The 22,671-nt window shown below is 42.0% G+C and overlaps 1 protein-coding gene across 1 annotated transcript; it reads left to right on the forward strand.

The window, feature by feature from the left end:
* Nucleotides 1-844: 844 nt before the first annotated feature.
* On the forward strand, nt 845-22,671 carry LOC308094391 (activin receptor type-2B-like). Its single transcript, XM_080441017.1, has 11 exons — nt 845-1,526; nt 5,804-6,014; nt 8,736-8,851; nt 10,438-10,589; nt 12,663-12,806; nt 13,472-13,615; nt 14,052-14,200; nt 16,072-16,186; nt 17,157-17,295; nt 18,419-18,549; nt 19,546-22,671. The coding sequence occupies exons 1-11, from the start codon at nt 1,475-1,477 to the stop codon at nt 19,738-19,740; spliced, it is 1,548 nt and encodes a 515-aa protein (XP_080297143.1). The 5' UTR covers nt 845-1,474; the 3' UTR covers nt 19,741-22,671.

The following is a 22,671-nucleotide window of genomic DNA, read 5'->3' on the forward strand; positions in this document are numbered from 1 at the left end:
CCAGTGGTCCGGGGACCACAGTGGTCCTTGATGGGGTTCCAGGTGGTCCCAAGTTAAATTATGGAGTTGGTAACCAAATGGACCCTTATAGATCTTTAACTCTTGAGTGAAAAAACACTCTCTCAAGAGTTAAATTATTGTTAAATTATTACATTATTGTTAGACATCTGCATCAATTAATTTTACAAGAAGTCTACCCAATTAATGTAGAATAATTGTTATTTTGATCAACGTTTGCCTGTTATCTCGCCTATGGCATCACATCAACACAGCATGGAATTGTGGACAAAATCTTATCCAATGACAACAAAATATTAAGTTTTGGGTCGTCTGAGAGTCTAAATTTCATCAAATGGTGGTCCGTCCGTGGCTCAAAATAAATGCCGAATAAATAATGGACCCTGATATGAAAAAAGGTTGAAACCACTGCTCTACGCCGATCAAAACATGAACAGAAATAGAGTCAAAAATACGTGGTCAAACGAGTGTAACCGCAATGTTGCCGTTTAAAAACCTCCCTCAGAAAGTGCAAGTGAGGGCGATCGTCACGTGGATGTGGTTCAACACACACATTAAACGTGAAATCCCGGCCACCTAACACCTCGATTCGGCCCAAATCCTCACATACATGTTTCTGTGTCACACACATTGGATCGGTTGAAATAAGGATATTTGGGGAGCTGTGCGTACAGCACACTAGTGTCGCGTTAAGGTCACTCTAGTAAAAGCTGCCTGAATTCCCCTCTCTTTGTGTTTATACATCCGGGTGGTTTCCCTGTGCTGTTTGCAGCCCATTCCCCATTTAGAAGCCATTTTGGACACAGATCAGTAACATGCATGTAAACCCCGACCGACCTCCCGACGCAGCAGTGGTACTACTATAGAAGAACCAGGAGAGAGCGAGGAGAAAAAAAGGGCTACAAGCCGTCAAAATCGACGCGGATCGGGCGGATATATTATTAGAATCTCGGACATTAGAGATCTAGATATTATTAGATCTTGGGACTTTTTTTTTTGGGACACCGGTTCTTCCGACGGCGGATTGTGTTTCTGAATGGTGGTGGATCTGCACCGGATCGCGGGCTTGTGAGAGGAAAAGAAACAAGCGTCGTTATTTTGACCAGATAGAGTGGATCGGCGGCTACAGTGTATCCGTTCTGTTGTGTGTGTGTGTTGCAACATTGTTGCACCGAGGCTGCCGCCGCGGCTACACTCAACCACATAGACACATACACGCTCCCACACACACACAGAGACACGCTGCTGTGGTTTGTGCTGCTGGTTGGTAGACGCCAGACAGACAGACCGTGGTGAGGTGGTGGTTGGTGGTGGGACTGGAGAGAAGGAAGGCCTGTATGTGGTCGGTTTGATCCTGATGTTTGGACAAGACGGATAGCGAGGAGAGAAGAAAACCACCGACACACCGGCTTGTTTCTAATGTTGGCGACGGAAAGCCGAGGAAGAAACGGAGAACATGTCTTTTTCATGGCTGACCTGTTCACTGCTTCTAGGAACTTTATGTGCAGGTAGGAGAAATGATACGTTGAAATCAAACATAAAAAAGAATGGGAGAGAGAGAGAGAAGAAGCGCTCGCCGCAGCTATTGTTGGGGGGGAAATGGAAGCTTGTATTTTGCAACAGCTTCGGGACACGAAAAATAGCCGATCTGCAAGCTCACAGCGCGTCGCGGGAGCAGATCGGCTATTTTTCGGCGAGCGACACCGTCGCATGGCGAGGTATAAATCACGATTACAATTTTTTTTTTGTAATTGTTTATTCCATTTTTGCCTGGAAGGTTTGAAAAACGGTGAACATCGCGGCTGAGGTTACTTTTCCCCCCACAATAAACTTAAGTTTGTTTTTGAATAGTATTGCAGCAAATTCCATCATCCGATTGCCCTTAAAAATTATAATTTTGCCCCTACTACTACTATCTTATTTCCCTACCTACCCTGCTATAATAACCTGTTTTAGGTACAAGGGTTTTCCCCTGCTGGCATTGTTTGTTTACTAACAAACAAACAAGACTTGAGCTAAATAAATATTACACATTGGGAACTGTTGCTTAGATAGCTTTCACTTAAATTGCCTTCATGCTTCCTTTTAAACAGTGGAGAAATAGACGGCAGCAGCTGCACTAACATCCTGAAACATTATAGGTTCCATCATCATCGTCCCTCTCCTGGACCCTCTGACTGTCTGAACAACACACACACACACACACACACACACACACACAGATACGTATATATGTGTGTGTGTGTGTGTGTGTGTGTGATATAATTTAAGGGTCCATTTCGTTTCATTTTATTTTTAAGATCTAATACAAGTCCATTTGGTTACCAACTCTCCATCATTTAGCTGGGGACCCCATCAAGGACCAGTGGTGGTCCCCGGACCACTGGTTGAGAACCACTGCAAGTCTTGACTGTCTGAGCAACACAGATCAGGAGCCTTCTTGAGCCTTTTTTCCCCAACATGTTTTTTGAGAGAGCCAGGTCGTTTGGTGTCGAGGCGAGTGTTTTACCCCAAATTGAGGTTACTGGTCCAACACACACACACGCACACACATCTGTGCACAGGATCCATGTCTGTGTGGCCTGTTAACCACGTGAAATTGAGCATGAGGTTTGTTTTCTTTTGTTTGGCAAATTTTCAGGAATTCAGCTGATATGCTTCTTGCTGAGTTTTTTTTTTTTTTGTCTTCCTGGCATGGATGCAAATTCTGCCCGGGCAATTTTTACTCCCCCATCATCATCACATCTTGAAGGTGTTTATTTGTATTTGGTATAATACTAGACCAACCTTTTACTCTTTAAAATTCTCTTACATTTTGAAGCTGTTTCCCCCCCAAATTATCATATCAGTTTCATTCACAGGCACAGCTGTCCTTTTTTATTGTGTGTATGGAATTTCACTGGGGATGTAATGGCTTTATGGTTTTATAGATTACGGGGGGCTAGAATATATAGTAAGCTGCTTCCTCCAGATCGCATGTTTTTGTAGTCTAAGCTTCACTAAGTGACAGGGGGGGAGGGGGCTAGGGGGGAGAGGGCTAGGGAAGCATCTAGTAGTAAAAGTCCTCATGGATCATGTGACCATAGATTTCAGAAATGCCATCCAGGCTCCATGGAGCATCATGCCTCATGCATGTGTTTTTATTTTACCTTTTTGTTTTGTGGTTTACGGGAGGAAACTGTCCTTCCCTGTATTTTATTGTATAGAATAATGTGTATTCCCTTCTGTCACCCAGGTATGTAGGCGGTCGAAGATTGTGTATATGTATATATACATATATATACAGTGTGTATGTGTATATATATATATATATAGGCTATTTATCTCCACACACACATACATAGGTTGTGTGACTGTGAGTCTATGTGTAAAACGTGTGCGCGCCATTGTGGCGTGCACACGCTTGAGTATGTGTGTGTGTGTAATGGGTTGGGGGTAACATTGGGGGATGGGCAGGCTCCTATAGGCAGGGATTTAAAGAGACAGGCACTATTTTTCTTCCCCCCTCTGAACAAAGATTGGGAATGAATGTCCAAGCGATGATTTGAAGGACATCCCACAGCTCTTTGTCCGCTGTTTGAATGTTTATCAAAGCAGTGGATGTCATGGTGATGGTCAATGTTGGTCAGTACTATGTGTCAAACCTTTAGGTTCGTTGCTTGAATATCACTGGTTGTTGTGTCTGGTTCATTGATGTCCACAAAAGGGGATATTAAAACTATTGACAATTAAAGATATACAGCCTGTCAGGAAAATACATCGAAAGGGTGCAAAGGTTTTTTCTCTTTAAACGCTGAAAGCACTACATCAATCATATTAACACAGTGGAAAAAACTAAGTTTGCCTCAGAAAAGGCATTTGAGGTAACATTTTTTTTCTTTCACCAAAGCCTTCATTAGGCTGAAAACTCGCCCCTTCATATGATCTGACACTTGAAGCATTTACTCAATATACTCCTTTAAATATTCTGACAGAACATCTTATCTGCCTCTCCAGATGTGCCCTACTCACAGAGGATACAAGTTCTTATCTGTGTGGGGTCTTTCTGTACTACAGAATATCATTCTTTTTCAACAGCTAATTAAGTCTTGTGTTTATTTTCACCACCGAGTTGTTAGGGCTGAGAATTCATCTTACAGCAAATGAGATTACACTGAACAATTTGTTAGCCCAGAGGATCCCTTTTCTTTTTTCTTTTTTACTATAGAGAGCACCCTGCTTGGCCGTATGCCAAACGGATGAGAGAAGTCTCGCTCGCAGACAGTATGGTACTTCATAACAACAAACAGATTTACTGTAGCGCCATGTGTGTCTCCATAATGGAGTTTCAATTCATTAAGATGTGGGCTCACTGGGCTGATCAAGTCATCTTGTCTGCTTGGGGATGTCAGGGTTATGCCCCCCCCCATCCAAGTACAAAAGAGGACTATTCTCCTCTATTTCAGTCCCATCATATTGATTTTACGATGGTATTTTCCCAATGATAGACCCCTCGTTCCTTTCAATAACATTTCTGTCAGTCTGATAGAATGTATGGCAGGGTCATTTTTTCAGCTTTATTTTACAGGTTAAGTGCAAATTGGCTTTTAATTGGTGCGTTATACATTGGTTTGATTGATTGGTTTGATACTAGCCTCAGAGCAAGAAGCTGCGGAAAAAGCCTGTAAAGGATCTGTTTTATTATCTCACACCTCACAGCAGTTTCTAGATTAACTCTCTGGTGTCCACATTTAGTTTTAATATTTCCTTTTTTTTTGTCAGGGCCGGTATGGTATGGTAGACTTTAATGGTTTAAGGACACATTTTGTGATCCTAAACTGGCTGTTTGTTATATTGAGTGGAAACCCTATATACTTAATTCACCAGAGTCCCCAGGGCTCTTGACTAGGGCCCCCTCCGGTTTGCGCCCTACATTTAACATCCGTATATTAAACATCTCTACAAGCTCGCAACTTGCATTGTGAGCTTGTAGATTTGTCTATTTCCCCTGAATGTTTCCCCCAGAAGTGGCCAGATTAGGGACGCTAGGGTTCAAATGGTACAAAAAAATAACAACAACCACTACCTATTTCATTATTTCAAACTTGTGGCAGATTCTGTCAGTCCCTGTAAAGTGTCTTATATGTAAAAACATTCTTTGCGAAGGGACACATTTTCAGCCTAACAAATGCTTCAGGAACCAGACCACTGCTGTTAAATGATGGCGCAAAGCATCACGTCTCGTTCCTGAGGGTCACGAGACTGTCTCTCTCCTCTCGTTAAGACATGTGCTGATCAGGTCTGCGGGATGTGGCACATGAACAGCCAACGTGTGTCTCTCGTATGGCGCTGTCCTTGAGCGAAGAAGCAAGCTGTGGTGTTTATGAGTTCACTAGCGGTGAACTTGTACTCTCTCACTCGTTCTCCTACGTGAACGACATTGAACCCCCCAACCTCAACACTATTTCACTCTTACTTAGACGTGCGACTATATTTGTTGTACGTCGAATGGTGAAAATAGCGGAGCTGCGTGTTGTAGCTATTTTCACTATTTTGGAACATTTTTGCCGATGTTTGGCAATTTTCACCTGTAATAACATGCCCAAAAATAGGGACGAAAGTGGTTCAATGTAAAGTCTAAATGTCAGGGCACACCTGTAGCCTGCAGTAAACGGGTTAGAGCGGCGACCACATCATAAATCTTCGGTTGCGTCTCTACACGGTCTGGTCATGAGTGAAGCAGAGATGTCCCCCCCGCCGCCATAAATAATCTTTTAAAAAATGTCTCTTTAAAACCTTGTCTCAGGATACAGTCTGGGTGAGGCGGAGACCCGGGAGTGTGTGTACTACAATGACAACTGGCGGACGGAGAGGACCAATCAGAGCGGCTTTGAGCGCTGCGAGAAGGGCGAGAAGGACAAGCGTCTGCACTGTTACGCCTCCTGGCTCAACTCCTCAGGGACCATTAAGCTGGTGAAGAAGGGCTGCTGGCTGGACGACTTCAACTGCTATGACAGGTGAGTTGTGTGTGTGTGTGTGTGTGTGTGTCTGTGTGTGAGCCTGCGTGTCCACTGTACTGTACTGTCCATTTCCAACTATTCTAACTAGGCCTGTCACAATTGTTACATAATCGTCTAATCGCAATTATTTGAGATAATCGCAATTATCTTCACATAATCATCATAATCGTTGAAAAATGTTTTCACATTTTCAAATATGAAAAAAAGCAGAAATAGCAGATCTACAAGCTTACAACGTGTCACTTCGTGACCATTTTTGATTACGAAGCCTAAAAGGCAAACCGAAATAACATTTTTATTCATACGTTCCAATGTTCAACGCCAAACACACAATTAAATCGTTATTCGCAATTATTTGAGTGACAATTAATCGTCAACTTAAATTTGTGTAATCGTGACAGCCCTAATTCTAACTCAATTTTACTGGAGTTGTTCACGATACCAATACCAGTATCGGAAAAGCTGCCGATACTGCCTAAAATCCTGGTATCGGTATCGGCGTGTATGCCCGTCTATGCCGATCCGATACCACGTAATTCATCACATGATGATATTTCAGTAATATGTTGAATAACTCTGAGAGTGTACTTGGTATCGACCGATACGCAAGTTATCAGAATCGATATCGGGAAGGAAAAAGTGGTATCGGTACATCTCAAATTGTTACATTCTTAGATTTTCGATATTTAGCTCTGATTGTGTGCGTTTGAGCAGCATTGCTTACGCTTAAATTCTACTCCGTTGCACGACGCTGTGCCTACAAGCTCGTTGTGAGGTTGTAGTTTGGATATTTTCGGGCACGCAGCACGGCCGTACTGCAAAGTGTAAAAAAATCTGTGTTTACAGCAAGGTTTACATTAGTGGTGGAGTAGTCTCTAGAGACAGACTCGTTGGCTCCCACAATTGTCAAATGCTATCGCCTAACAGTCTGTACTTGGGGGAGTTCTGAAAACGAGCTGAAATAAAGCTTACAACGCGTCACTTTGTGACGCGTTGTAAGCTCGTAGTAGCAGCTATTTCTGCAATTTTTACATGTATACAATTATTATTAAATATGTAAAAAATGTCTTTATTATTTTTCTTTAAAAAATGTGTTTATTTGTCTTATCTGCCCTGTGCCATTTTTGATCACGAAGTGTGACATTTGAGTGTCAATTAATCGTCAACTTAAATTTCTAATCGTGACAACCCTACTAATATCCTTCTGGTCTGAAGAGCAACTCTCTGACCAGAACTTAACCGTCACCTGGCAGAATTCAGACAAGACTCTCTGTAGCATTGGAAGATTGTGGTAGAGTGTAGTGTAGCTTGAGATGCAAGCGGTGGAGGGCAACCAGTCCACTGTGCGTGTGTTTACATTTACACATCCTTCGGTTCCGCAAGCCATCTCTTTTTTTTTTCTCTCCACCTTTTTCTTTACAGTGTAGGTGTTCTGTGGTCTGACTCTTATCCAGAGTGACAGAGCAACAGAAGAATAAGCACTCATCAGTATGGGGGTGGTAGTAGTGGTGGTGGGGGGGGGGGGGTTAAGGGTCAAAGTCACAGCACACTGACGACAAATACCACAATGTTCTTGAGGCTGTGGCTGTGCTATGATACATAAAGGATTAGCTAAAGAAATAGGATCCGGGGAAGGAAAATAGGCTCACACACGACATACAGAGTCAGACAGAGTTCACCTGTTTTGAATACTGTGTGGCTGCATTCTCTATACTGTAGCACACCAGAAGCTAATAGGAATAAATAACAAAGAGCCCTGAATGGAAGCATGTTAGATATTAAGATAGATATTAATTTGTTGCTGTCCGGCAGAAACCAGCTAACTCAATTTTGACGCTTTTGCATTTTTTTCCCATAAATCAGGGCCATTGAACACCCTTTACGTCTGTGTGTTGGTATAAAAAAAATTTAACCAATGAAAAGCATTAAAAAGCGCTTCTGACTCACTTTCTGCTAAACCAGCTAACTCCGGTGGAGTTTTTTGCTGACTCCAGGCTCCACTCCCTTTTGACCTCCAACCTCATTGTGAGCTTGGAGGTCCATTCAGCTGTTCTTATCAATGATGAACAAAACCTCCTAACCAAAAATGAAAAATGAACATTTTGGAGTGTTTTCTGCCAGACAGCAGAGAATTAAAGCTGCAAGGGCAGGCTGCAACTTTCGAACTTAGCGATTATTCTAATGATAACCTTTTTCAATTTAATCGAGAAGCACACTTTTTTGTAGAATTTATTTTTCCTTCTTTAATTAACGAATCGACATGAATAAACAAATGTACTTTTTATACTCAATATGTTATACCTTGTACAACGGCGTCATGCCAAAATAGCTCAGCTATTTTCAAGATATTAGAAAATTTAATATTTTCGAATTGATCAATCAATTAGTTTGATTAATTGTCGCACCCCTAAAAGCTTTTTTTCCCTTTGTAACAAAGTGATAACAAGGTCAAAAGAGTACATTCGGTCTGTGGGCCGGTGTGGAAAAAGCCATTATGTAAAGTCATCCTTACCCTGCCCATAACCACCATAACCATCCATCATGGTGAGACAAATAGTGAAAATAGCCGATCAACAAGATCACATTGCAATGATTTGTGAGCTTGTAGTTCTGCTATTTTCACTATGTCAAAAAAAAAGCAAGGACGCCAGGTTTATTGTAGTTTGACTAGTACTGTATGAGGAGTAATGGAGTGCTGTCTTTCTACCCCTTTCACAGGCAAGAGTGTGTTAACATGGAGGAGAACCCTCAGGTGTTCTTCTGCTGCTGTGAGGGCAACTACTGCAACGAAAGGTTCACCCACCTCCCCGACCTCATCGGCATTGGCAACCGAGGTGAGACTCACCCACCATCTTTTTATATCAAGTGGTTCTCAAACGTTTTCGTGTCAAGGACTCCCAAATGTATATATGTATTTGGCCGCGGACCCACATCTGAAAGAATTGTGTGCTGGGGACTGCCATAAGAGAACATTTGTGTCATTGAAATGTTTTTAAATTATTCCAATTATTTTTCTTTCAAGCTTGTTTTTTGCCGATTCACAACACGTCGCATCGCGAAGCATTGTGAGCTTGTAGATTGGCTATTTTCAAATAGCCAAAGTATAAAGTAGGGTTAAAGTGGTTAGGTTAAACAGAATTTTATGCTATATTAATAACTAATTTAGCTGGGGACCCCCCGAAACTCCCCCAACGACTGCTGGGGGTCCCCGGACCCCACTTGGAGAACCACCGTTTTAAGAAACAAAGGTTCAAACTAGACATGACTCTACCCTCTCATTGACTGGGAGTAGAGAGTAGAGAGTTATTACCTCTGCACATGGCATTGGCAGCTACACATTCATCATTATGGACCTAAGAGAGGAGCTTAATTGGGTGCCAGGCACCCATGACCAACAATGTAGACAATCCCATAGTATATATTGTTTATGGGCGGCCGTTTATTGGCAGCCATAGCTGAGTGGGTAGACAAAATGTCTGGGAATCGGAATTCGAGAACCTCAGCTTGCCCGGTCTCCATTTCCAAATATCCCCCTTTGAGCAAGACAACTTAACCCATAACAGCACAACACAACCCCTTCAGCCATCAGCTGGGTGAAGCAGTATATCTCCCCCAGAGACTAGAAAATACTCCCTTTTAATATAAAGTAATTGGATATCTTACAAACAGTTAAAGGTTATTTTCCATCTCCAATTGGTCCTTTAAAATATGTGGAGAATCTACAATGTGTGATCACAGCGCTGCCACTATATTTACTAAATGCTGGCGATGACTATCTTGAATGCTGTGCACACTGCAAACATTCACTTTTAAGCTACATGCCTGCGATAACAGTAAGCCGTTGCCGTTTCTTTTTACCTGCATCAGCGCTCTGTTGTCCCATTGCGTAACAGTTTAGATTTGTTTTACTGTAATGTCACTATGCTAATATACTATATCAATTATCCAGAGCAAATGGCATGAACTCTTGTGAGCAAACAACAAGGTAAATAGTCACATAGCTAGAGTGCGAAGACAATAATCCAGTGATTCAAAGAAACTAGGATACCAGGTATACATAAAACTTATCATCCATCTATTAAACATGCTATCTAAATAACATTCTTAGCATATGTGGTCAAGCATAACAAATCGAAATAACAAAAGGTATGTGAACAAGTAGCCCAACATAATGTATCTGCATAGTTTAACTAAACTAGCATCTATCAAAAATGGACGACAAGGATTACCATATCATGGTTGGATATATTCTCAACTGCTTGCAATCGTATGCTGTGAAGGCAAGCTCTGTCCCTGACTATGAGCTTGTTTGTAGAGCTTGGTGGTATAGTATTGTTGTACGTTGCTGTGAGCTTATAGATCGCTTGTAGATTGTCTATTTGAAGTATAAATCATGGTTAACCGTCTTTTCCTTTTGTAGTGAAAATCCGGCCCGGTCCCAGAGTGCCATCTCTGCTGAATGTGCTGGTGTACTCGCTGCTGCCTCTGTGTGTGCTGTCCCTGGCCCTGGTGCTGGCCCTGTGGATGTACCGACACCGCAAACCTCCATACGGACACGTGGACCTGAGCGAGGTGAGCCGGATCAAGTTCCAGTCATTTACGTCGAAGGCATTTAGCCAGTGCTCCAGTTCAGAGCTCCTGACCATTAGTATAACAGCAGAATAAGCTCAAATTCCTTAGCAGCCATCATTACAAGCAATTAACACATGCTAACGACTGAAATGGACAAAGCCACAGTACCCAATAGACAATAGAAGTACTAATGGATAAAAAAAGGTGTGGGGGGGGAAGAGACATTTTCTTAACCACTTATATACTACCCTGTATACTTAGTCCTACGTCAAATAGTGTAAATGGCCAACTGCAATTTCTGATATTTAAAATGCATTGAGAAATTATGATATTATTATTATTATTATTTATTTTTTTCCCAAAATAGGAATGCCAGGGTTAATGTGGTTAAAATGTATTTTTTATTCATCATCATCATAACCTTTATTTCAACTCGGAGTACAGTTGAGTAGCCGAGATACAGAACATACAGATACAAGATACTAGAACAGATAGGCCGGAAATTAATTAGAACAGTTACAGTCTGTAGCAAAAGTGTTGGAAAGCATTGCCCTAAATTGACCCAAGGAAGGCAGTGATATGATTTTTAGGGACTTCTGGAGCTCATTCCAAGCAGATGGAGCACTAACACAGAATGCTGCCTAAATTGTGATATTGGCAAACATAAATATCAGACAGTCTACATTTCCCAAAAGGATATGCATGTATTTAATTTAGTCTGACCAGAAGCAGAGATAATCTCCACTAGAGGTTAAAAATATATATAATGACATGAGGGAAGACGGCATGGATTTTTTCCCCATCCCCTCCAGCAAATTCCCTTGTCATTGTCTATTCGCTACTTCAGCCGCGAATTGAATATAAAGGTAGATTGATTGTCATTAAATTGATGTCCTTTTTAGATTGCTAGTATGTTTATATTCGGTCCCATTCACAACATGCTGTTCATGGTGAAAAGTTATGGAACAACAATCTGTGAGAGTTGAAGCTCTCTAGTCACGGTAAATTCAGGCATGTGAAAACCACGGTGCCATTTCATATTTTCACAAGATCACTGCACTACTTGACTACACGCCCTTGAGCAGGATTTTTTGTATGCCTGGGGAAAAAAATGTGAATGAAGTGCTGCATTTTAAAGTCACATTTGATATTGGAAGAGGGATTTTAAGTGCAGTGAGATTTAGCCAATGTTGACTCAATTATTCTGTAACGTTTTAATGACTATATACCGTATATATGCAGAAAGTGTCTTGTACGTTTATGTATACTATGTGACCATTTAATATTTGAATAGATAGTGCCATATAATGACAAGAGTATGGCCCTTTTAAACACTTTAACCCTTGCATCCCTAACGTTTTCCAAATCTGAAAATTATTATTATTGTTATTATTAACACATCGACCGCCAGAGGTTAATCTCATAATGTACTCACCAGTGCCAAGGTGTTTTTGTTGTTTTTTTGTTTTTTTCATGTCGCCATAGATCTTGTTAAAATCCTTAAGATTGAGCTCTACACGGTCTGTTTACATCCGCGAGATCTCCCTGTATCTCCCAGTGAAGATCGCGTGTCAAACGGGGTGTCCATGTTGTAGTTAGAGCGGATTACGTTAAACAGTGAAATGCGAGGAGAAAAAACTACAGGAAGAGAATTGAGTTTCAGTTTCGTCTGTAGAATGGGAGCGGGCGTGATCGTCAAAACCGGATCCCAAATAATTATATTTCCGGTCATCAAACCGGAAACGGAAGTGGATCAAAAAAAATCCGAAAGTGCACCCGGACCGCGCATGCGCGAAAAGACCGCAGCCCGTAGGGCTACGGTCTCGGCGCTTAACAGTTGGATTTAACAGACCGTAGGACTACGTTCTTGGCGGTTAATGTGTTAATTCCCTATTAATGAAATGGGGCTTAAGTGGTTAAGACAACAGTTCCCCTCTTGAATAAAAGTGTGGTGCTTTTACTTTCTGAGCCAGTGTAGTGATTCTTCAACACTGGCTGTAAAGGTGTTAAAAAAACTTCTATATTTTGAAATGCAACTGTGAAGTGACACTGTTTTCTCTGTATGTTTCTCAGGATCCCGGAATAACCCCCCCATCACCCTCGTTGGGTCTGAAGCCCCTGCAGTTGCTGGAGATCAAAGCTAGGGGGCGCTTCGGCTGTGTGTGGAAGGCTCAGCTGATGAGTGAATATGTTGCAGTGAAGATCTTTCCTATTCAGGTGAGGCAGCCCTGTCGTCTGTTAGTAGAAGTGGGGCGGCAGTAGAGTGGTTGTCTGGGAATCGGAAGGTTCCCGTTTCCATCCCTTCCCCCTCCTGGCTTATTGTCGAAGTGTCCTTGAGCAAGACACTGAACCCCTAACTACTCCCAATCGATATTGTGGTGATGTCTGGGATTTTGGATATCGTGATATATGGCTTAAGTGTTGTCTTTTCCTGGTTGTAATCACTTGAGCCGTACAAAAATAGTCAAATGTTCAAATAGTGCAAATAGCCGATCTATAAGCTTCACACATTTCACAATTGTGAGTTTTTACATCTGCAATTGTTTTGCAATTTTTAACATCACAATAAAAATCAACTATTGTGATATTTGATTTTGTCCATGTTACCCAGCCCCAGGTTGGTGCCTTGCACGGCTGCCTCTGCCATTTGTGTGTAAATGTAATGCACACAGCTGTGAAGAGCCTTGGGAAAGGCAAAAAAAACTCTATGCAGACCATGTACTTCACTGAATGAGCTCTGTAATCTCTTTGTAATCTCCTGTTTCTATATTGACCCAAGAACATGTGAGTGTGTGCACGCATGATTCCAAAGAGCAATTTGTGTTTGTGACCAACTGACTGAGTTTGTGTGTGTGTGTGTGTGTGTGTGTGTGTGTGTGCAGGATAAACAGTCCTGGCAGAATGAGAGGGACATATTCTTGACTCCTGGGATGCGCCATGAGAACCTCCTGCGTTACATCGCTGCTGAGAAACATGGAAGCAATCTAGAGACAGAGCTGTGGCTCATTATGGAATTCCATGAGCGGGTGAGATATTGGCTGCTGCCTAATGACTGCTTTAAAGCTATATACTGTATGCATATATTTGAGATGGTGAGATACAGATTTACTAGATTGTTTGATTTATCGATTAATTGGTGGATGACTATATATATATATATATATATATATATATATATATATATATATATATATATATATATATACACATACACACACACAATAGTTTGACCAAATATGTTATTCCCCCCAAGATGGTTGTGAAATGCATTCAATATAGGTCAAACGGACCGTTCTACTTAATTTGTTTACAAAGCTTAAACATGGATAGATTTTGGGCAGGTGGAGATTTTCAGGCAAGGTGGAGTTCTTCAGTTCAAAGTGCAGTAGTGTGTTCTTAGGTCAATGCTCATGTTCCGTAAATATAACACTGGGGGGTTCTTGATGTTTTGCATGCATGCAGGGCTCACTGACGGACCACCTGAAGGGCAACACTTGTACCTGGAGTGAGTTGTGTCTCATGGCGGAAACCATGTCCCGTGGCTTGGCTTACCTCCACGAGGACATCCCCAGCTACAAGGGAGAGGGACCCAAACCTACCATCGCACACAGGTAAATATGTGTACTGTACAGTACACCTCCTGGGTTTTGTTAGACATGACGCCCCAAAATCAGCTAGCCTAAACCCACTAGTTTGTGTGACTTGTATCGGCTGTCATGGATTTTATCATTGTGTGGAAGTCTGGAACAGTAATGTGGCAGAGCAGGGTAGTTCCCTTTTTCAAAAAGGGAGGACCAGAAGGTGTTTGCCAATTATAAAGGCATCACATTACTCAGCCTCCCTGGGAAATGTCTAGGCTAAGGTGCTGGAAAGGAGGGTCGGGCTGATGGAAGAACCTCAGATCCAGGAGGGACACCTCAGGTCCTGGTTGTGGAACAACGGACCAACCTTATTACTCTTGCATGGATCCTGGAGAGGGCCTGAGATTATGCCCATCAATCACTCTTGTGTTTTGTGGATCTGGATAGGGTGTATGACGCAGTCCCTTGTGAGATATTGTGGGAGGTGCTGCGGGAGTATGGGGTCTCTACTGAGGGTCATCCTATCTCTGTACGCCCAAAGCAAGAGCTGTGTCCTGGTGCTCAGCAGTAAATTAGATCAGTTTTTGATGGGCGCTGGCCACCCTCCACCAGGGCAGCACATTGTCACCTATCCTAGGCTGTTAGTGATATTTTATGGACAGGATTTTGAGGCTGTCATGGAGGAGAGCATTTACAGTCCGGTGGGTTGAGGATTGCATCACTGCTTTTCACAGATAATGTGGTCCTGATGGCAAAGATCCTCAGGCAGTGACCTCAAGCTCTCTCTGGATCAGTCAAGAGTGAAGCGGCTGGATCAGCATCTTTAAAATCCTTTCATTCTACTCACCTAATATGACCAGGGATTGTGGGTCATGACCGCAAGAACAAGATCACGGATACAAGCGGCCGGAATGGGTGGCTGGCATTTCCCTCAGGGATAGGGAGTAGGGCTGCTGCTCCTTTGCACGGAAAGATGCCTGTTGAGTTGGTTTGCGCAGTAAAGATGCCTCCTGGTTGCCTCCCCATGGCGGTTTTCCAGGCACGGCCAGTTTGGAGCAGGCCACAGGGCAGACTGAGGACTAGATGGGGGTTGGGGGGGGGATATATATCTCCATGCTGGCCTGAGACCACCTCAGAGCTGGCAAATGTGATCAGGGAAGGGGAAGTCTGTGATTCTCTGCTGGAACTGTTACCTCCATGACCTGACTCCGGATAAGCGGACGAAGATGGATGGGTTTTTGCAGCATTGTACTGAAAAAAAGCCATTTAATTAGGTAGTGGATATTAAGCCACTGGACCATGCGTGAGCTATACCAGTGGTTCTCAACCTGTGGGCCGGGACCCCCAGGGGGTCCCCACATTATTTGGGGGGGTCCCCAGATGACAGTGAAGTGACAATTTAAGGACTTTTAAGACCTTTTTAATACCTACAAAAATTATAATACAAAATAAAATGCCCATTACTGCATCAAAAGTAATCAACAAACTATACTATAAAAACTGGTCAAACAATGGCCAAATTGTCAAATATACTTTAAGAAAGAGGCACATTTTGTGAATAAAGACTATCTACAAGCTCACAACCCCTCTCAGCTGAGGTACACAACGCCTCGGTTCCACAATATTTATCTGTGAAACCGAGTCAATCTAAATGGAATGCCCCAACTCCTTTACATTCCAAGTGCTTATCAGGGTGGAGGGTCCCCAGTTAAAGGCCATCCGGCGGCTGAATATCCACTGCCATTTTATTATTACTTATTCAAATTGACATTCATGTAAGTAATGTCATTTCAGTGCTCTTGAGTTGGTGTACATTTCAGTAAATGCAGAGTTGTATACCTTCCTATGATTGTCCTCGCATCATTCTTGTTCTCACTCATTTCTGATTTCTTTTTTTGCAGAGACTTCAAGAGTAAGAATGTGATGCTTAAAGATGATCTGTCGGCAGTAATTGGAGACTTTGGGTTGGCTGTAAGGTTTGAGCCAGGAAAACCACCAGGAGATACTCATGGCCAGGTATTGATCAGTTTTTTGTTGTAACATTTTACTCCAGCAGTGAGTGAATGTGGTTTCAATCAAAGAATTACAAAGTTTGAGGATTACTATATTTGCTGTTCAGTCTGCACTCTTGCTGCAGACTGAACTCCCAGATAGGGTTGGGACCCTTTTAGGATTTTAATTCCTATGTATTCCTATATATATATATATATATATATATATATATATATATATATATATATATATATATACCTCACTGGCTCTTAAAGTAAGGTACAGGGACCCTCTGGGTTACTTGAGGGGATTCCAAATGGACCCTTAAAGGTCTGTAACTCTGAGAGTGTACAAATGGAACCAAATGGACCCTCACGGGTCCATTTGTACACTCTCAGAGTCCTTGAAATTAAAACGTTTTCGAACCACCGGTATTGTAATTGTATAGCAGATGTGAAGTCCACATCCCAGCTCTGACAGTGTGATAAAACCGGTTCCGGAAACGGTTCCAAATGTGATGGAACCGATTCCCGTTCCTCACTGTTGGATCCGGCTCCTTCGGTTCCGGACCCCAGCCCTACCCATGACCCCTAGCGTTTCTATTCTGGGGGGCGAGCATTCGGGTTCAAATGGCACTCCTACAAGTGTTGCGATGCCTTGTAGATCAGCTATTTTCGGGGGAAGAGATTTGTGAAGACGGAACAAAGTAGGGGGCCTAATATAGACAACAAAGATTGATTGATTGATTGATTTGAATGAATGATTGACAGACGTTTTTATTGACAAAAATGCATATACATATATATTATATATACATATATTTCTACGAATCTGTAAAGGATAAGCCGCAAAAAAAAGCTTGAGGTCTTCTTTCCATTGTGGTCCTTTGAGTGTAAATGCATAGATATAGGGTTTAAGTGGTTATAACTCCCATGTCCGAGGATGATGATGCATGAGCCCTCACAGCGAACCTTCTTGTCCCGTGTCTTGCCAGGTGGGAACGAGACGCTACATGGCTCCTGAGGTGCTGGAGGGGGCCATAAACTTCCAGCGAGACTCCTTCCTGAGGATAGACATGTACGCCATGGGACTGGTGCTATGGGAGCTGGTGTCCCGTTGCACAGAGGCCGACGGTGAGTGAGAGCGCCCCTCAGGTCAAATGTCACCCTGTTTCAGCTTGATGTATTAAACATATGGGCCGTTTTCTCATTATCTCTTCTTGTCTATATTTGTGTTCTTGTGAACTTGTGAAACGTCATTAGTTGCCGTCCAAGTACCGTCCCATTTCAAATAGAACATCAATAGGATGTGACCTCAATCCGCCCACTTTACAGAGGATGCATTGGCTGCGTCTCGGGTCCTTATTCCGCTCTGCCCTAGCAGCTCTATCCTCACTCGAACCCGAAGTAGAAGTCGGATAGGAAACAAAAGAGGACCATGACTCTACCTCTAAAGAAGTATACACTGTGCACACCGAAAAGCAACACAGCAGAAAACTATTCATGATATGTCTTCTTTTATTTTCCTGAGCCGAGTATTTTATAAAGGTCTCAATCGTTCAGAAATGGTGTTTGTTCATAAGCTGTCCAGCCAGCTCTCATAGACTCCAATGTTATTTGAATTTAAGTTTCCTTGCCTCCTACCAGGAAGACCTTTCCAAGACCCCCGTACGTGTGATTATTCTGCCCCTCCAGCTGACAATATAATATAACTTGACGAGGACGCTCTTTACAAGGACGCAAGTCCGTTCTTTATGTTCTTGGCATTGAGAAATGGCCATGGTGTTTTTGTTTGTAGTGAGGACAATTGCTTAGGGTATTCTAAGAGGCATTCAAACATAATTGATTCTCTGGAAAATATTCCATGCAGAATGTGTTAATATAGCATAAAAATCTGTTTAACCCTATATACATCAGCTATTTGAAAATAGCCGATCTGCAAGCTTGCATGTTGCAATACGACCCGTTGTGAGCTTGTAGATCTGCTATTATCAAAGAATCCTAAAAATGTGGCAATTTTTTAATATTTTTTAAACATTTAAACACATCTTGTAGGGAGGTCCCTGGCACAAACTATTTTCCGATGAGTTCTGTGGTCAAATGCATATTAATTTAGGGGTTCTTGACATGGAAAAGGTTTGAGAACCACAAACCAATCGTTTTTTTTCCCAAATCACAATGCTATGCATTGTTTTGTTGACTACATCACTGCTTTAATGTACTTTCCATCCTGTTAACCCGGCTGCCCTTGTTCCAGGCACATTGGGCGAGTACATGCTGCCGTTCGAAGAAGAAATAGGCCAACATCCCTCTCTGGAGGACCTGCAGGATGTAGTCGTGCACAAGAAGATGCGTCCAGCCATCAAGGACGTATGGCTCAAACATCCGGTGAGTAACGGTGGAAGAATGGCTTCCGTATTTACGAGCGGGCACTGCCAGCCAGAACGCAGCTCTTACTAATGGTGGTCATTTAGGACGCAGTGTTATGCCTGCGTCTATTAGGAAAGGGAAAGGAAAGAGGAGCATTTTATCGTCCCTGAGGGAGGGGAAATGGCTCTTTTGCATTCAGCCTGTAGATATGGGACATATTGACACGTGAGTGAGCCAAGGGTCGAACCGGTTTTTCCTCTTTAAGCCTGACGTAAAGTTATTGACAGCCAGTTGACACAGTCGAATGCTTTGTGTCCTTCTGAGGCAATTTAAGGAGACTCAGGGGGTGGGATGGGTTGTTTTGACATGTTTTTGGAATTTCCCATTCAGAAGAAGTGCAGAGTGCAGACATTTTTTAAAAGTTCAGTTAGTTAGTCTTGTCACATTGATGCATTGGGAGAGGCTAGAACCAGAAAACATATTCTATACGGTTGCACGCACTCCCCCTTTAGCTGGCCAATTAGCACCCAGTGTCATTATGAAGAAAGAAACAGTACTTCATTAGATCAGTCGTGGAATCCTTTAATTTGAGATAATCTGAGAACCATATTGTTTTTTCTAGCTGCCCCATTGGTTAAAATAAAGTTGTATTCGTTAAAATAAGCCCCGTGTTGGAACGTTAAACAGTTTTAAGATTGTGATGGAAGTTTGTTGCTGCCAGTAGAGCTGTACAAAGCAATGACCCTGAAGCTGTTTATTTATACATTCACTTTACAAATAGCCGAAATAGCCAATCTACAATCTCACAACACATTTCAATGCAACGTGTTGTGAGCTTGTAGATCTGCAATTTTTCTGAACTTTTCGCCCCTGAATACTCCATATTACAATAAAAAACATACACTAAAACTAATAAAAATTATAACTAAATGAGCAAACCCGCTTTAAAAAATGAATGCAAACTGAAATGGAAATCAAAAAGTAGGAAATATAATAACCTTATTTTTCCTGCAGGGCTTGAGCCAAATGTGCGAGACCATTGAAGAATGTTGGGACCATGACGCGGAGGCGCGCCTGTCGGCGGGCTGCGTGGAGGAGCGCATCGGTCAGATCTCCAGGACCATTAGCAGCACTACCTCAGACAGCCCAGTCTCCATAGTGACGTCACTCACCAACGAGGACCTACCTCCCAAAGAGTCCAGTACCTGATGCCCATGCTGATGTGGGGGCGTCAACCATCCCATCGCCCCGCCCCACCCCAAGCTCCTGACTTTTGTTTTCAAATCCAAACTCAGCGGATGTCCGTGAATATTTAAGGAAAAAAAAACAAAAGAAAAAACATTTTTACAACTTAAACACAGCTGCTATTTTTGTCTCAATATTAGTGTTTTTGTTTTTGTTCCCTGTGTTGAGGATTGAGTCGATCGTGCTAACACATCCACCTGCTGTAGTTCAAGGAGAAGTAGTATAAGCTATCCGACGGGCACATCCGCTATCATCCCATGTGTCAAATCTTAAATTCTGTCATTACCTCATGTATTTTTTTGTGTTAAGGTTAATTTACGCTTTGTCGCACGTCTCTTTCGACAAGTGTCGCACATGTGTGCGTCGAAGTATAAATTAAGCTTTAGTCTATTTTTATTACCTCATGTTTTTTTTTTCATCTGGTCACATTCGTGTGCGGCCAAACGAAACAAAAGGTCGCGCTCCAAACCTGGGACGACGCGCTGCCTCACCTCGCGAGGATTCTTTTTCTCAGACTGTTAGACAAGATGTAATTCATCGTCCTCAGGGGGGTTGAAGCTTCTTGTTTTAACTCAAGTGTGTTCCCTTATTTGAATCTGTGAATGCCTAAAGAGAAAAATGGAAAAACAAACAAACAGAAAACCCCACGAGTGATAGACAGGAGCACAGCTTTTCTAGGGAGGGAGCTGAGCAGTTGTGTTTGGACTTTTTTGAAGATTTGGGACAAACTTGCTTGTCCTTTGGGAACTACCTCTCAGGTATCCAGTAGGCCTACTTTGGAACATTTTCTATGAGTTGAGAGCCAAGCTATGTATTTAGCTAGCTGTCATGGACAATATTCCTGGATTTTAGTCTTCTTTTTTTTCTTTTTGGTTTTAAGTAGTAGAAATGCAGAGTTACTCCTTTGCCAGTGCCAGTGGCATTGACGGATGCTGTCTGGAGTTGCAATGTCATACATTCTTGATTTTAAACGTGTGTATGATGAATTGGTGTGTGTGCACGTATGTGTGTGGATGTATTGAGGACTAAACTGCGTGACCGTGAGTGAGAGAGTGCATCAGAATCATGGACAGGTAGTTGGGGTTTATCCCCACGAGGGCCATACTTGAGTAGGCAACATGTCTGTTATTATTTCATCGGTGTTGGTTCAGTTAAACTCAGTTGAACACCAGATACCTCAAGTCACGTTAGGTCATGCAAAGGAGAGCTCAACTGGTTGCCTTTGTCTCAAATGCAATGCCATAGTTGTACCATAAAAAAAAAACATGAATACCATAAACATTTGAATGTCCATTTTGCTGCTGTGACTATTCCAGGTTACTCAAGGATTTTTAGATGTACATGTATTCTTTGTTTTAATATAACGCTAAAACGTGATAACTCTCCATGTTATGTGAAGCTAATATTCTCTTTTTTTTTCGTTTTATTTTTTTTCTTTCTTGATTAGGTAAGTGCTCTCAGCGCCTTACCTCTCCAGACTGACCTCAGAAATTCTGACGACAAAGTACCTCAGGCTTTTTTCTACATGTATATCTAAAGTTTTGTTTTGTATTTTATTGTGTTTTTTGAGTAGTCGGAATATTTTATTGCCCGTTTGCCTCTTGTCTGTGGAGATTTTTTTCAACGAGAGCCTGGCCGGTCGTCAAGGTTATAATGCTGTACAAAGCTAAAGAGAACAGAGGCAGATTCTTGTATATAGACCCTGTACACACAGTTGCCGAACACTGATTTATTTTCTTTAATTTCCTTTTCTTAATTTTTTTTCCCGTTATGTAGTACCGGCGGGGGCATTATTGTTTTCATTTCACCTGAATGAAAATGGGACTTCTCACTCGCAACCCTCAATGTATTTAAAGAGTCATTTTGAAATTTTAGCCCTGTGATCTATATATTTTTTTCCTTGCAATGTGTTTTTTTTCTATTGGATTTTCAAGAGAGAAGTGGTTGTTTTTAACTGATTTCAATGATCTAATGTCAGTATCAGTTCCTCTGGGTCAGAATCTGTATAGGTAGCACTTACATTAGGAAGTGTAGTGTATAGTTACTGTACATTGTCTCTATCAGCAAAAAAAGAAAACTTTAAAAAAAAACTAAAAAAAAAACTGAGAAATCGATGGTTCTTTGGGTTGCGGGTGGCAACCGCGATGGTCAGTCCCCTAAAGAAAACTTGCCAGTTTGAACAGTATTACCTCAACATTAACCTGCTGATGTGATGTGATCAGATAAACGTTCAGTCATAGTGAAGCCAGATGGAACGCACACACACTTGTTTTGTCACATCTTTTTTTGTGGCAAGACAGTGGTTTCAGCAACAGTCTGTAGCACCTGCTCCTGCACAGTAAATTCCTGAGTGTGCAAATGCGACCAAATGGACCCTTAGTGTTTCAAAAATATTCTAAATTGTTAAAAAAAATAATCACGTTTTTTTTTTAAATGGCAAATCTAGATCGCCCATTTTCAAATAGCTGATGTATCTAGGTTTAAAGTGGTTGAACTGATTTGATGCTATATTAACACATTTGGCTGGGCACGCCCTTGTACCCCTTCAAGGACACCTGGGGGGGGTCCCTGGACCCCACTTTAAGAACCACTGCCTTACTTGTCCATTTGGTTCCATTTGTAAACTCTGGATTTGTGCAGCCTTGACAAATGACAAAAAAAAAAAAAAAAAACTACTAATAAACAGAACACCAAGGTACAACACGTCATCAGGATCATACATGTGTTCATTACCACAGTGATAACTGATGATGATGCATCCTCATTGTGTAACCGTGTGCCACATGAGTGTGGTCTTCTCTATGGGTCCAGCAATATTTATTATACAGCAATAGTCCATTTTTGAAAAAAATCATAGTTCTGGTTCATAAAAGCTCAGCTGTGACTGATGCCGTT

The sequence above is a fragment of the Gymnoscopelus braueri genome (genome assembly GCF_963280865.1).
Source record: "Gymnoscopelus braueri genome assembly, chromosome: 10".
NCBI lineage: Eukaryota > Metazoa > Chordata > Actinopteri > Myctophiformes > Myctophidae > Gymnoscopelus > Gymnoscopelus braueri.

What these genes read in the sequence shown, in the direction of transcription:
- LOC308094391 (XM_080441017.1), top strand. Translation starts at nt 1,475, where the DNA reads ATGTCTTTTTCATGGCTGACCTGTTCACTGCTTCTAGGAACTTTATGT. An exon ending in GACACGTGGACCTGAGCGAG is followed by an intron (nt 10,590 to 12,662) that starts GTGAGCCGGATC and finishes TATGTTTCTCAG; the next exon opens with GATCCCGGAATAACCCCCCC. An exon ending in ACGTATGGCTCAAACATCCG is followed by an intron (nt 18,550 to 19,545) that starts GTGAGTAACGGT and finishes TTTTTCCTGCAG; the next exon opens with GGCTTGAGCCAAATGTGCGA.